This window comes from Leuciscus leuciscus, assembly GCF_965113295.1.
Source record: "Leuciscus leuciscus genome assembly, chromosome: 15".
Lineage (NCBI taxonomy): Eukaryota > Metazoa > Chordata > Actinopteri > Cypriniformes > Leuciscidae > Leuciscus > Leuciscus leuciscus.
Genome location: NC_138739.1, coordinates 27,115,121 through 27,131,054, shown reverse-complemented (window position 1 = coordinate 27,131,054; position 15,934 = coordinate 27,115,121). Strand labels below are relative to the sequence as shown.

General features: G+C 34.6%; 1 protein-coding gene across 9 annotated transcripts in view; it reads left to right on the top strand.

Annotated features, from left to right (window-relative positions):
* The window catches only part of patj (PATJ crumbs cell polarity complex component), a 119,342-nt gene that overhangs the window by 38,328 nt on the left and 65,080 nt on the right, over positions 1-15,934 (top strand). For 4 of the 9 annotated variants that reach the window (XM_082138658.1, XM_082138660.1, XM_082138654.1 and 1 more), the window contains exons 25-30: positions 854-934; positions 1,240-1,311; positions 6,242-6,419; positions 6,905-7,015; positions 9,026-9,085; positions 14,522-14,651. In XM_082138658.1, coding sequence (XP_081994784.1) covers positions 854-934; positions 1,240-1,311; positions 6,242-6,419; positions 6,905-7,015; positions 9,026-9,085; positions 14,522-14,651 — 632 coding nt within the window. The remainder of the gene's footprint in view (positions 1-853; positions 935-1,239; positions 1,312-6,241; positions 6,420-6,904; positions 7,016-9,025; positions 9,086-14,521; positions 14,652-15,934) is intronic. The other 5 variants (XM_082138661.1, XM_082138659.1, XM_082138662.1 and 2 more) reach the window with 3 other exon arrangements.

Below are 15,934 nucleotides of genomic sequence, written 5' to 3'. Positions count from 1 at the left end.
TTTTATATGGTACAAGTATTAGAAAATGATCATGTTTATCTTAGATTATCACAATTAACTCTTTTTTTTTTAAATAATTGAGCTACCACTGCGTTATAACCCAGGTGTGGTAGAGAAATTGAAGAAAAGTGAGAAACGGATATAAAATGCCGTTTTGAGTCACACAATGAATGGTGTCAAATTGGTGTGAAACGCAGCTGAGACTCGGCCAGCTGTTAATGGTGTGTGTGTGTGTGTGTGTGTGTGTGTGTGTCCTTTTGGTTTGTACACATACAAGATGTTTTTTAAAATTAATAGCCAATTAATGATTGTATTTACTATGCACACAGTATTGATGTTTAGACTGTAAAAAAAAAGATTATATTATTAAATTAAATGAATATAATGACCAAATATATTACGCAACATCATTAATCATAACTAAAAATAATAATTTTATACTATTATTATTGTTGTTCACATTCTAGCTTTGTTTTTCAGTATGTAGCTCAGTTGACCTTAATAGAGACAGGAAGTGATGCGTTGATTTAATTTTTTGTATCAGAGATTTTAAGTCAAACAAGCCTGTAGGATGACTGAATTCTTTATTTGTTATTAATCCAATTCAAATCATACTTTATGCTTTCCTGCTTTTACACTGAAATTCATTTGTTGAATTCATCAGATTAAATATTTCAAAAATAGTGTCGCTTGCTTTTTGTGAACTGTCAAGACAGATCTGAGATGATTAAAGTCGGAATCTTACACACATTTTATCTGAACTTGATGAGTTTGATTCAGTCTATTATGACTCTGTGACTGTTATGCATCTATAACATGTTATGCATCTATAACTTACTGTCTTGCTCTGCAGATCTGCGCAGCGGACTTCTTCTCGCAGCAGGAAGAGAAGAAACCAGGGCGCTGCCGGTCCAATCAGAGGAGGCCACAGGTAGCAGTTAACTTTTTGGCGTTACTGATCATTAATACTGAGAATTTGATGGTACACTGTAAAAATGTAGCTGCAATTCTTAACTTAAAATTTGTTGAGAGAACTTAAATAACCAACTAAACTAAAGTTAACTAAACTTAATATTTTAAGTCAAGCACAAACAAGTACTTTTTTAAGTTGAAACAACAAATTACTTCTTATTCAAATGTTGAATTTTAAGTTGTGATAATCACAGCAATCATTTTTTACAGTGTAATTTAAGAATTTTGGTTACTATTCTAACTGTACAGTAAATCTATTGTCCGCAGTGATCTTCCAGAAAGAGAGGAGGGAGAAGGTGAGGAGACGCCGGCGTTCAGTCACTGGGGTCCCCCACGCAGGTAAAACACACTAAATACACTGAAGTTGTGTGTGGTTCAAGAGATTTCAATAGAAAGGTGGAAGTAACAAAAAATGAAAAAGTATTGACATAAATAATTGACACCTTCGTAAAATAAAACAAATTTATATATTTATAATAAATTTAAAGTAAAAAATACATAAAAATATAAAATGTATTATTTAATTAAATTCACATTTATTTGTATAGCGCTTTTCACATCGTTTCAAAGCAGCTTTACAGAAAATGCAAGATATTTGGCATACATAAAGATCAAAGTAACAAACATTTTATTTTATTCTATTCTATATACACATACATATATAGAAAGAGAGATAAGCTAATACTACTATTATTATTATTATTATGATAAATGTTGTTTTTGACAACCACCTTCTATACTTAATAATATATATATTTTTTATGTTCTATCTCTGTATCAGAGTTTCCGCTAGAAAAAAATGGTGCCGGTCAAAGTGACCGGCAGAGATTTCGTTTTCCGGACATTTTGATGATATGCCGGTCAAATATTGCCTCTTAATTAGTCAAGTTGAGGAAAACTGGAGGCAGGCTATGTAACTTAAAAAAATTACATAATCAGGCCATATAGAAAGCAACATGTTTATTAGCCTAACTTTCAAATAGACGGAAAAAAAACATGAACGTCCGATTGGCGTCAATCAACGCCAATTGTTTTTACTATGGTTTCACATTCTTAAGCCTGGAACACACCAAGCCGACGGTCGGCCGTCGGGCAGTTTCCGTGCGTCGGCCGACTAAATCTTCTCAGTGTGTTCCGCACCGTCGGCTGAAATTGGTCCTCGTCGGCTTTGTAACGGCCGATTCGACATGTTGAATCGGCGTCGGGCCGTCGGTGAAAGAGGGAACTCTGATTGGCTGTTCAGCCCATATAGAGAATAATAGCAAAATAGCGGGCAAAGTCAAAACGGTACAGATAGAAGGCTGTTCTAATGATATGTCATCTTATCTGAGTGTTCCTTGGCGAATATTTCAATATTAACACGAGAGGAGTGGAATAAAGACAGTGTTTAGCAGGATTGATATTCAAAACGGTAAGCACGCACTGCTTTGTTTACGGTTTGTGTAACTGCAGCCGGCAGCGCCGGTTTCCCTTTTTGAATGACGAATATAGACGAATATATCTGCAGAAATAGACAGCTGTCTCATTTACACGCAGGCGCAGAACGCGCATTCTAGCTGACAGTCGGCTGTAGTTCTCTCGGTGTGTTCAAGTGCAGCTTTTTACCCCGACGCGAGGCGACAACACAGTCGGCTTTCATCAGTGCTAGTTCGTCTGCGTCGGCTTGGTGTGTTCCAGGCTATAGTTTAACAAACCAATCCCCCTTCCCCACATAAAATATCTGAATATCTCGCGGTGTAAATAGTAGGGGTGGCACGGTTCACAAAACCCACGGTTCGGTTCGTATCACGGTTTTTGGGTCACGGTTTTCGGTTCTGTACGGTTCTTGTTGTTGTTTTTTCTTTTAATCTTTAACACTCCAAAAATTTACTTCAGCATATGATATATAGCTGAATTATCTAATTATTAATTAATTTATTTCATAAATGGGGTGTGTTTGCAAAACGCAGCTTCTCATTTCCCGTGCGCTGTGTCGGACAGTTATTTGTCACCACTTTTTGCCAGGGTTGATATTATGTCCCAGCACGGATGTACCAATACAAATAAATAAAACATTTCCAGTTAACTAGCAAAGTATTCGTTTCGTTCGTTTGTTAAATAAGAAGCAATCTAGCGCTGAAATGTGTTTTTTTTAATCAAGTGATCAAAGTGCTCGTTGCCGTTGCGATCAGTGGCGCTGATACAGTGTTCTCGTGGCTCGCGCACACACCGCAGCGGCCGCACATTCTTCACTCAGACGCGCGCTTCAGTCCGTTGAGGAGACTCTAGGCTACTCTATTCGTTCCGATGAAATCACAAAACAAAATTCATACAAATCTGTCCCTGCTTGATATACAACCGCTGATAAACATAATCGGTTTTGATGAAAAAGAAAAATATATACGAGTGCAGATTAGAACTCAGAACCTTTGACACGCTTGGCAAGTTCTGCCACTGGACCATTAAAGTACATACCGGTACGTGGAACAGTCGATCTATGTAGCCTATTTATTCACGTGAAAAAAACAACATATAGCCTAGTGGAGTTGATCTCATTAAATGTCTAGTAAACCCAGTGTACTATTTAAATCGATTGCTGGACATTGTAATGTTATTCTACATTTGTCTGATTTATGATTTAGCATTGTATTAGCAGTAGCACGGGCACAAGGCTACATTGCGCATGCGTCGAACCGTGCGAACCGCGCGACGCACACACGCACCGAACCGAGACAAGCGAACCGAACGGTTCGGATGTTTTTTCATGTACCGTGCCACCCCTAGTAAATAGCCGCATTTCCATTACAGATTTGCGCAAATGTTTTGCGCTATTATCTAAATATCGATAAAAAACTATTGCGAAATGACGGCGTTTCCATTAACAGATGTTATATGCGACTAAAACGTCCTTTTTTCTCTCACGATAAGTCATTTTAAAAATCACGGCAACAGACGTTGGTTTATATAATATCACAGCCACCGCATTAGACATTATTATTATGATTAATGGAAGGAGACGTGGCGTGTGTTATCCAAGCATTAATGGCAGAGAAAGACCCTTGTACTGCGAACGACACATAAGGAGTTTCTGGGTGTTTCGCCCTCATTTCTGCTCCGAGGTTTTGATTGTGGCATTTATTTGAGATTTAGAATCCAGTATTCCTATAGGCTAATTATTGTTTCTTTTATGAATTTAATAAAGAACTCTGTCTCGTATTCTGTCCAAACGATCCATGTAGGCTACTTTTGTCCATTCGTTTTTCCTTTTTTAACCCGTAATTGAAAAACGAAAAATGAACGGTTGTCTTTTTAAAACGCAAAGTTGAACACCAAAATTTTTATTTGAACTGGCTACACAAACTGCTGCGCAAAAAAGTAAATACCGACGCATTTTCTGATTTTTGTTTATGACTTTTTGCCCCTTTATTAAACATTTAAAATATTCACAAATTAATATGGAAAACATGTCGATTTTACTGGTTTTCAAAGGCCAAATTAGAACCTGGAATTGATGTTTTTCCTGCAGTGCTGAATGAGAAGAGCCATTAATATTATGAATAAACTATTGTTTTCTAAGTGTTGGCTAAAATCACATCTCCATCTCCGCTGTTAAGCAGATGCGCTTTTAGAGAGAAATGCACCTTTCATACGGATTAGGTACATAATCAGAAGGTATTAGCTTTCGATTCGAATTTGTTCATTTTAAAGTGGACATTTCAAGCTTTAGCCTACATAGGCTATATTTTGTTTCAGTTCTCACGCTCCAGTTTATGGAGATCATGAAAGTGCGTCTGATTGTTTTATTTTATTTTACAAAAGCACAACGTTTTCTTGTTATTGTGAGTTTACACAAATAAAAGTAGTTGAGAATAATGTATTATTATTTTTCTGTATGACCAGAAATGATAGAGTATTTTAAGTTGTTTCCACTGTTAATAGGAAAATGCAAGTGGTCACGCCCGCGCCTCCGTGCCATGCAGTGCGCGCTCCACACTCAGCTTTGTTCCTTTTTTGCATAAAAGCGTCTTCTAAATATAGCTTATTAAATGTTATAATATAATAAAATAATATAAAATTATTATTATTTGCGTAGCTATACATGGACCTCAAACACACCGCGTCTTCTAAGTCAGGTGACTGCAAATGCGCAAAAACTGTTTCCATTGCAGTTTTGCGAAATATTCCTTTTTCGAATTGCCTGAAAAACCACCTCATGCGGAGCATAAAAACGTTCTTGCGATAAACGGGAGTTTTTGCGAAATTAACGTGTTTCCATTGTGCGTATTTTTAATTCGCAATTTCAATTTGCGCAATTTGAAGGGTAGCCTAATGGAAACGCGGCTAGTGTCTCTCCACAACTTGCAATGCGCATAAGCCACGTAAACTTGTTCTCCGCAAGGCGACTTCGCTGCTTCGTCTTGATCCGATTCTGCTTTTTCTCCGGTGGTGGTGGAGCTGTCTGGACATCTGAGGCTTCAGGCGTTCCTGATTCACCATCGTCCGTCGCGTCTGGCCTCTGAAAAAAGCTTTTACGGCTAGTCTGCCTGGGCCTGGCCATATTTGAAACGTCTCACTCATTCGTTCGTTGTTTAGGTCTATATTACAGCCGTTTTAGGCGTGCGCTTTATTTGAAATGCAGCATGCGATGTTGTTTAATAACTTTCAAACGGTAGAGCCTGTTCCTTTATAATATAGCCAAAGGTTGGTGTATTTTTGTTTTATACATTTTAGGCTTATTCTCAAATTCAGATTGTGTTAGGGGGGCGGGATTATTAGGTAATTTTAATCGGACAATTTGACCGGAGAGATTTAATTTTGTCGGACATTTAATTTTTTTTCCGGCCAATGTCCGGCAATTACCGGACAACGGAAACCCTGCTCTGTATACGTTGCTCAGTTGACTGTAATAGAGACAGGAAGTGATGATTTAATGTTTTTGTATCACAGATAATAAATCTAACAAGCCTCATTAATAAGAAGTATATTATATTATTTTATTTTTTACTATAGTAGGCTATATCATTAAATATATACACTACCAGTTAAAAGTAAAGACATCATCAAAGGATCCTGAAAAAATGGTTCCACAGCAAAACTGTTTTTAGAAGTATCTCTGGAGTAATGATGCTGAAAATTCAGCTTTGCATCACAGGAATGAATTACATTTTAAAATATGTTCAAATAGCAAACCATTTCACACCATTACTTTCTTAACTGAATTTTGGATCAAATAAATGCAGTCTTGGTGAGCAGAAGAGTCTTTCAAAAACACTTATTTTTTGGGTCTCAGAGTGGAGGTACGGCTAGAGACGCAGGAGTCTCTGGGTATCAGCATAGTGGGCGGACGCACCGTTATAAAGAGGCTGAAGAACGGAGAGGAGCTGAAGGGCATTTTCATCAAACAGGTGCTGCCAGAAAGCCCAGCTGGACGCACGGGTGCCCTTAAAACAGGAGACAAGATCTTACAGGTCTGAGAAACACACACACATGCATGTTCAGATGCATTTGCTGTTGCTTATTAGTACACCACTACACCCATTAATATTATGGTCTTTTCTGCTTCCTAACCAATTTAAAGGGGTCATATTCTTTGTTTTGTAGCATTTTTATTCATCCCTGAATCTGTAATTAAGTTTTTCTTTACTGTTTTTGCTACTGTACGTTTAAGACAATATATAAATGACATATTTTATTATTGGCTAATGTCTTTGCATATAAAAACGACTGGCTTAATTCACTGTCATTCAGTTTTCAGCAACTTGACACTCCCAGATGAACACACATGTTGATATGTAAATGTGGGCGGGCTTATTTGCACATGGTTCTGACATCGTAACCTGTTTTTTGCTAAATAATCGTTTTCAAATGCATGTCCCCTTTAAATTCTCTATCTCTCTCTCTCTCTCTCCTCCCTCTTGTCCTTTGTCCTTCCGTCATCCTGTGTGATAAATAGGTTTCTGGAGTGGATTTGCAGAACGCCAGCCATGAGGAGGCAGTACAGGCTATCAAAGCGGCGTCCGCTCCCGTAGTCTTCGTCGTTCAGAGCCTGTGCTCCACTCCACGGGTAAACCTGCCATTTCATTTAAAATGCCATCATCTTCTCCTGCCACTGTGCACCTCAGATATGACCCCCCTGTCCATGCCTGAGTGCTCTCATTCTTGAAAATGGGGCCAATTCATTTCCAGTTCAACAATAATAATTCCACTCAGTCGCTTCTGAAGTCACTGGTAAATGACGCCGCACTCTTGGGCCACTTCCTCCCGCAGCTCTGCTGTTAAAGGTCTAGCATTCTTTCGATTGCTTTTAGTCCCCTGTTGTTTTCCATAATGTGCCTCTATTTTGAAGTAAACATTGTTCTTGCATCCTTTAACTGTGTCATCCAAGTTTTGTAACATATGTGCCCTTTACTTTGCATAAGGGGAAAAAAGCACAATGAAAACACAAATAAATGTTATAGTTGTGGCCACACACATATTACTGCTCATCACTATTGTTTCCTCATGCAGATGTGCATTATTTCCTGTTATCTCTGCTCTTTCATTGTTAATAAAAATGGAACCTTATTATTATAATAATAATAATAATAATAGAAGTATATATATTTTAATATTGAATTTAATATGCATACATTTAATGATATTATAGTTTATATTATAATAATTTATGACATTTAGATAGTACAGTAATATTTAGATATTGTAATACAATTATTTTCATAAATAATGCATGTAATAATTATAATAAATAATCATATGCATTTATGTATTTTATTAATAAGTACTCAAATTACTGAAACTAAACTTTTCTAAATAGTGTAAATAGAGTTCTAGATATCAAAATAGTAATATGTAGATATTGTGATAAAATTGTATATAAATATGTAATATTTCTAATATAAAATGTGTATATATATTGCGTGTAGTAATTATATTATATTTAATTGTGTATATATTTGATGTTATAATTAATATAATTGTAACATTTAGAGATTGTAATAATTAAAATAAATATTTATGCATTTACTAATAGTATAGTTATGAATAGTAATAGTAATTACTATTAACACACACACAGAACCTTATTCTACACACACATATGCAAATGTTTTCTCAAATTACTGGAAATTCACAATATATTGCTTAACACAAACTGTTTATTATCCATTGACAAAGTCCTTAATAATTTTAAACATTTTTATATAGTTTTGTCTAATTAGCAATATTTAAATAATGTAAAAGAATTTTATAAATAATACATGTAATAATTATAATAAATATGTATTTATTTATCTATAGTAATTATAAATATATAAAATGCATATGCAGTTGAGAATTTCACAAATGTGTTTGTCATTTATTTATTTATTTATATTATTTATTTTACGTAATATTTACTCAATGAATTACTTAATTAAATTGTTTAATACTTAGTAACTTAATTAAATTGTTTATTATCCATTGGCAAAGTCATAGGCTATTTAGCTGCCGATTACCTGGCCTGGCCAATATGTTTATCTGTTAAAAAATCTAAATAATATTCAAATAATAATAAGTAGGAAGTGCGGTTGAAATGTGAGGGGGAACATATGTATTACTAAAGACAATGTATGATTTTTTGTATCACAATATTGTGGTCAGAGAGCAGCGTATGGGCCTCTAGCAGCATCCTTATTGAGGATCTGTGTGATGTGAGGGAAGAAGCTCTTCCTGAACCGGTCTGTGTTGACCCTCGAGCACAATCGAGCAGAGCTGTTGTTTCATACAGTACAACTTAATGATTTTTATGACCTTAGTTGGAATGCCCTGTAGGTTGGGTACTTCAGCCTAAGCAACCATACAAGCACAGGATCTTGTGGTGCTGTTCCCATGTGCTAATCCCTCCTGATTGGATGACTTCAACAGTAATGGTGACACTAAGGGGATGTCAGTGAATGATGTCTTTCTCTGTCTGAGATAATTGATTTCGTTCTCTCTCAGCCCCAAACTGGGAACGCACAAATCTCTTGAGCTGATGTGTCCGTGTTCGTTATCCGTGAGGTTGACTTTCTTCGTGTGTGTGTGTGTGTGTTCGCAGCCTGCTTCAGTGACGGCCCCCAGCATTAGACAGCATAAGGCTAAGAGGAAAGCCGCCCAGGTGAGTACAAACCTGCGCTCTGCTAAGCAAACCTCTTGAGTTGTGGCTCTTTCACCTTTTCAACAAATCCTGCAAGAAAATATATGTGCTGGCAGGTATTGCAAATAGTGCTGTAAATTTTGTGCATGTAATTATTAAAAAATTATGAGATGACAAGATAAAAATGAATGCAATTAATCTTGTTAGTCCTATTATTTATTTGTATTTATTTTACACATTTATTTGAGTATTTTAGATTTTTCACGCAAACAAACAGAACAACGATAATTATGATGAAAAAGAAAGATAATTATTTAAAAAAATAAAAAATACAATAACCTATGACAAAGCAACAGAACATTGAGGGACAAATGCATACAAAGACAAATTATCCTTGACTGGACAGGTAATGCTTAAGCAGGATACAAATTCGTAAAAGTCACTTAATCCTATGAATATATAGCCTATTAAAATAAAATATTTACTACCGTACGATATATAAATTGCATTATCCTGACTATTGTCAGCTGTCTAATAAAACTTAAGGCACAACATTAAATACATGAATACAGATTACACTCCATTACTAATAACTTTGGCATTAACAGGGGTCATAGGCTATGAATACACTTGTTAGTCCTATTATTTTAATCAATATAATATAATATAATATAATATTTATTTATTTATTTTTGAAAAATGGATGGATTTATTTGATCAAATGATTTTATCATACATTTAGTGCATGTAATAAGTTGAACGCAATTAATCTTGCTACAATTGTTTTAATCAAATTTTAATTGTATGTATATATTACAGACACATTATATTTTAATGTATGCATTTATTTAATAAAAATACATAAAGTAATAATGTGAAATATTATTTATATTTAAAATATCTGCTTTCTATTTCAATAGATTTTAAAATATAATTTAGTCTTGTGATGACAAAGCAAAATTTTCATTATCCATTATTAATAACTGAGCACCAATAATAATTGATAATAATGTAACACATTATTGATGTATGAGTATGATTTTTGTAGGATCATGACACTGAAGACTGGAGTAATGACATCACAGGAATAAATGACATTAATATATATATATATATATATATATATATATTCAAACAGAAAACAATATTTAACTGTATTTTTGATTAAATATATGCAGCCTCGGTGACCAAAAGAGACTTTAATGATTCCAAACTTTTGACCGGTAGTCTGTTTGTGTATATATCATTTTTTTTGTTCCAAAACATATTTTGTATAACATTTTTTTTTTTTTTTTTAATCTTGAATATTGAAAATACTTATCTAAAGTCTAAAAGGCAAGGGCCTTTTAGAAAAGTGAATGCTGTTATTTTGCTTCTTTAAAATTTGAATATATATTTTTTCTGAATGATATCAGAATAAAAAAAAATTTCCCAGGTTTAATTAAGATTTTGAATGCCTTTTAGTGTGTTCTCAGACTCAGATTTTATATCTGAATATAATATTTTCAGTCTGTGCTAGAGCTCAAATCGGCCGCATTCACTGCAATATGATTCTCACTGGAACTGCATTGTCCGTAATGATCCGTAATTACGTCCCAGTTGCCTGTAATGATCACACTCTGAGTCTCTGTGCAAAGAAGCTGAATGCTGTATTTATTATGTGTCTGTTTCAAGATGTCTCTGTGTCCACTAATGTAAATGTCTAAGGCTGGTTTCCACTCACATCAAAGCACAACCCATCACAATCTGTTATAACCCTCGCCACATCCCAGAATCAAGAGAAATAATGAAAGAAAAGAGGACAAATACGCGCAAGCAAGCAAGCAAGCCCATGTTTCTGAGAAATGGTGTCTCTTCCCGGGAGACCTGCAGAAGAATCCCGATTTGAAATCTTCTAGATACCTCTGGAGTCGCAGTGTTTTGATTAAAACAGTTTTTTCTAGCAATTAATTTGAAATTACAGTAATTTGCCTAATTGCTCCTTCATCCATTAGTTGCATTCGGCTCCCGAGGCTACGTGATTATTCACCACAATCAGAATATGGGGCCCTCTAATTACACCCTGCAAATTTAATTAACTTTTCAGCTCATATCTGAAGGAAAACTCTCGCTGCTTTCTATTTCTAAAGCTGTTTTCCATAAGAAAATGTAAATTTAGATTAAAAAAATTAACTGCTAGAGAATAAATAGAAGAGTTACCTATAAGAGTATGTTATAAACAAAGATTTTACCATATATTGTGCGCAAAATAGTTTTTTGCCGACATAGCAAAATTAGCCTCGGTTGCTAATACCTGTATTCACAGCTCTTGCACACATTAGCGGTCTTTCTCCCTCGATATCATTCTTCCATCATTCATTAGCTATTAATCAGCAGTAAGCGTGGCTCTCAGGAGCAGTGAAACATTATGGCATCCTTCTGCAAGCGCTGCTAATAGCTGATTAATGCTAATAGATCGGTTAGAGGCGGCTTATGTGAGCTACTATAGCTGCAGCTCTATTGAGCGATGGTTAGCCTTGATTAGACTCTGTTGTCACTGGTAAATGTGTTATTATTTTGCATGTACTGTATGTACAACATTTTGTATATCAGGAGGGTCCACGGATCTCAGCAAACAGCCCGATTTTTGCAAGTGGTGCTCACTGCAGAGCCAAATGACATCCTGCTCCCCCTCTCAGGATGTCATGGGTTGCGCTTGACCTAGTCCACTTGTTAAGTGATGGTCAGATTCCCTATATTCATTGTAAAGCCAAGCTTCTAAGTTTTTTGTGTTAGTTAAGCAAGTGGTTGTTAAGTAACATGATAACTTAGCGCCCCCTGCTTCGGATTTAAGAGGTTAACGATTAATCGATTAATTGATTGGTAATGTAAACAACAATGGAATATGGGAATTAATGTTAATTGATATCCCTAATAGAGAGTGCTAAAAATCGCATAGCAACATGCTAAAAACACCATAGAAACCGGTGACGTGCTAAAAACTACTCTGAACATCCTATAAATCTCATCGAGAAATGCAAAAAATGTTAAAAACCACTCAAACCGTTCTTGAAATCGCATTGACATGCAAAAAATTACTCAGAACTAGGGGTTTCATCGACTAGCCGACTAGTCGACTGTCACAACCACTAGTCGGCGCTGTCGGCCCTAATCGACTAGTCGGAAAACAAAATGGCGTCAGGCGCTGAGGTACCTATGCGTCCAAAACGGTCAAGGTCATGGAGTGCAGTGTCGCATTTGGTGCAATATAGATGGACACGCAAAACGGGACACATTCAGAATTAATAAACATTTAGTAAACTACAGAACAGCGCGAGTGGGAAATGCCGCACCTCACACGGGCGGGGCTACGAGAACGGACACTGCACTGGTGATATAAAACGCACACACACAGGTCTGTTAACTTAAGCGATACTTTTAAGGTTGTCTAATATTTTTCTGACTAACAAATTACTGACACAGTAGGCTAAAGGGTAGATTTAAAAAAAGAAAAACAAAATTTAAATAAAGAAAAAACAAAATTTAAATAAAGAAAAAACAAAATTTAGGCTAAATAAAACAAATGAAATTTAAATTAAGAAAAAACGAAATTTAAATAAAGAAAAAACGAAATTTAAAAAAGAAAAACGAAATTTAAATAAAGAAAAAACGAAATTTAAATAAAGAAAAACGAAATTAAGTTAAATTAAAAACGAGATTAATTTAAATTAAAAACGAGATTAATTTAGATTGATTATAACGGGTAAAAAGACTAATACATTTTGTTTCTATTATTCTATTTTCCACAATGTCAAAGCAACGCAGCTTAACCGAAAACACAAGCTCAGGCATGCACTTCGGTCCATACAAACTCCGCTGTTCTGCACTCTAGCGGTTCGAGCCGCGCCTGAATCGCGTGTCTCACGCAGGCAGTGTGCAAACTCCGACCTGTTAAGCTGAGACGCTCACGCCACGCAGCCAGTGTGTCGCAGGTGATACAAAAATATAGTGGTTCAGTATAACCTACATCAAACTTGTATCGGCCTATATGCTTAAATGATATTTGCTTAAAGATGCAATGAAAAACGCACAGTTAAAACTATATGCAAAAAATATGTCGTGATGTTGACAATGTTATTGTCTGAGGCTAGCCATGTGGCAATGTTTATCTGCAACGTTCGCTGATGCGCGTGGTGTGGCAGTTCATAACAAGAATGTTTTAATTACAAGAATGTTTTAAATGAATGCTGCTGTTTTTGTATTAACACAAGAATAACTGATGAATTTATTTATTATGTTATTTCTGAATTTCAAACATACATTTCCAATAATTCACCAGAACTCCATCCTCTGTCTTCCTTAACAATGCTCAATGCGTTAATGCGTCAATTTAATGAATAAATAATTTAACGACTAGTCGACTAGTCGTCGACTGTTATGCAAAACTAGTCGACTAGCAAAAATCAGTAGTTGTGAAACCCCTACTCAGAACATCCTATAAATCTCATCGAGAAATGCTAAAAATTCTAAAACCACTCAGAACATTCTTGAAATCGCATCGAGACCTGCAAAAAATGACTCAGAACATCCTATAAATCGCATAGAGAAATGCTAAAAATCTCTCTGAACCCCCTACAAAACCCATAGCGACTACTTTAGCAATAACAAAACCCTTCAAAAACCTTCTTACAACACCCTAGCAACTATATATCAATGTATAGCATCACATCTGTTCACAAGAATGGACCATTGACCAATGAACTTGGGGGTCCATTAAAACCACAATCAGTAAATAGTTTGTTGAGAATCTATAGACCAGTGTTAGTTGAAGTGCCTCATATTGAGATGTTGATGATAACTTCATCGGTGGCTTTCCACATATGGTTCCCATGTCCATCTCCTGAGGCTTTTCTCTGACAATAGCAGTTTTACGAGACTACTTCTTGTAATAGCCCATGCCTAATTTCTACTCCCTGCCATTTACAGCTTTCTTCATGCTCTTATCATCGTTCTCTCTTATTCATGCTTTGTTGGGGTTTCTAAGTGGGTTTGCTCTGCCTTTTGAGTAATAGTTCACCCAAAATTGAATAGGAAAGCTTCATAGAAATAGCGTTAAAGGGATCCATATGACTTATGCACTATATTCAAAGTCTTCTGAAGTAGCTTTGTGGGAGAAACAGACCCAAACTGAAGTCCTTATTTAAGAACTGAATCAGTCTGATTTGTGAACGTATCATTAGATGGGTTTTGTGAACAGGATTTAATTGAAACGGTCTGATGAAGGATTCCTTTTCTATTTTTGGTGAACTATCCCTATAAATCATTGTATCTTTCTCCATCCAGAGTTTTCCCAGTATCATTCATTCATATTCATCATCTGTCACTGTTTATTTGTCAGCCTGTGTCCTTTGTAGTGTCTTTCCACAGTCTGTTGCATTACTCTCTCTCTCTCACAGTCTCTTTGCTTTTCTCTTCAAGCAGAAAGCAGGACAGACCGGCGTCCCTCCGCCCATGCGCCTCCCCCCGCCCTACAGACCCCCCAGCCTAGTGCAGGAGGAGGAGCAGGAGGAGGAAGAGGAAGAGAGGGAGGATGAAGAGCAGGCTAAAGGTGAGAGTCTGCTGATCGCGCCAATAAATGCAACTGAACTCAATGGCTGTGATCGAAATCGCGTACTATCATACTAGTCTAGTATTTCTCTAGCATATAGTATGGAGAGTCAGCAGAGTTTCTGTATGCATGGAATACCTGATTAACCTAATATTGGGACTGTTATTTGATTAATTTTGTAATTATCATTGTCATAATTATTCTTAATAATTATTATTATTAATTAGCAATAATTATTAATAATAACATTAAATAAGAATAACAAAAATGCTTGAGTAATTTGATAATAAATAAGATTGATATTTAATTGAATAAAATTATGATTATTAATAAATATTTCCTTAAATTGACTTATTAATTACAAAGAAAATATGTTGTTCAAATATGTGTATTCATGGAATACAGTGTGCATTACGGCTGTCGATTTTGTATGTGTTTTAGTATACTTAATTATATCAAAATTATTATTATTATTATTATTATTATTATTTTATTAGTAGTAGTAGAAGTAGATGATTCACTGAAGAAGGCTGATTGCCGAAACATTTGATCTTGATATATTTAGTTGCATAATAAAACTAATAATTATTTATCAAATTTATTAAATAAATAGATATTGAATAAAATAGTTAATACATTTATATTTTCTCAAATTATATGCATTATTAATAACAGTAATAAAGAAGAATAAATAATAGTTTAGTAAATACATATTGGATTAAATACTTTTTATTCATAATAAACAAATATTTGCTTAAATTGACAGCCCTATCAATTACAAAGAAAATAGGTTCAGATATGTGTGTTCATGGAATACAGTCAAACAATATTGAATGTTTATTTTAGTATACTTGTATCAAAATTATTATTTTATTATTAGTTGTAATAGTATTTTTATTATTAAATATATAAAAATAAGAATAATAATGGTTAATTAAATGGATATTGAATTGAATAAAAATAAATATTTTCTTAAATTATTTTCATTATTAATAGTAATAGTTTATTTAAAATAAATAGTTTAATAAATACATATTGGATTGAATACAATCATTAATAATAAACACATATTTGCTTGAATTGTCATCATTCACAAATGTCATCATTTGTGATTTAAATATCAATTAATTTTATTTAATAAACATATGTAATTAGGGCCCAAGCACCAATGGTGCATTTATTATTTGTAATTTTATTTCTATATTTAAAAAAAAAATCAATTGACAGCCCTACACGTTATACAGTCATACAAATAATTACAAAAAAAAAGATGTATTGTGCAT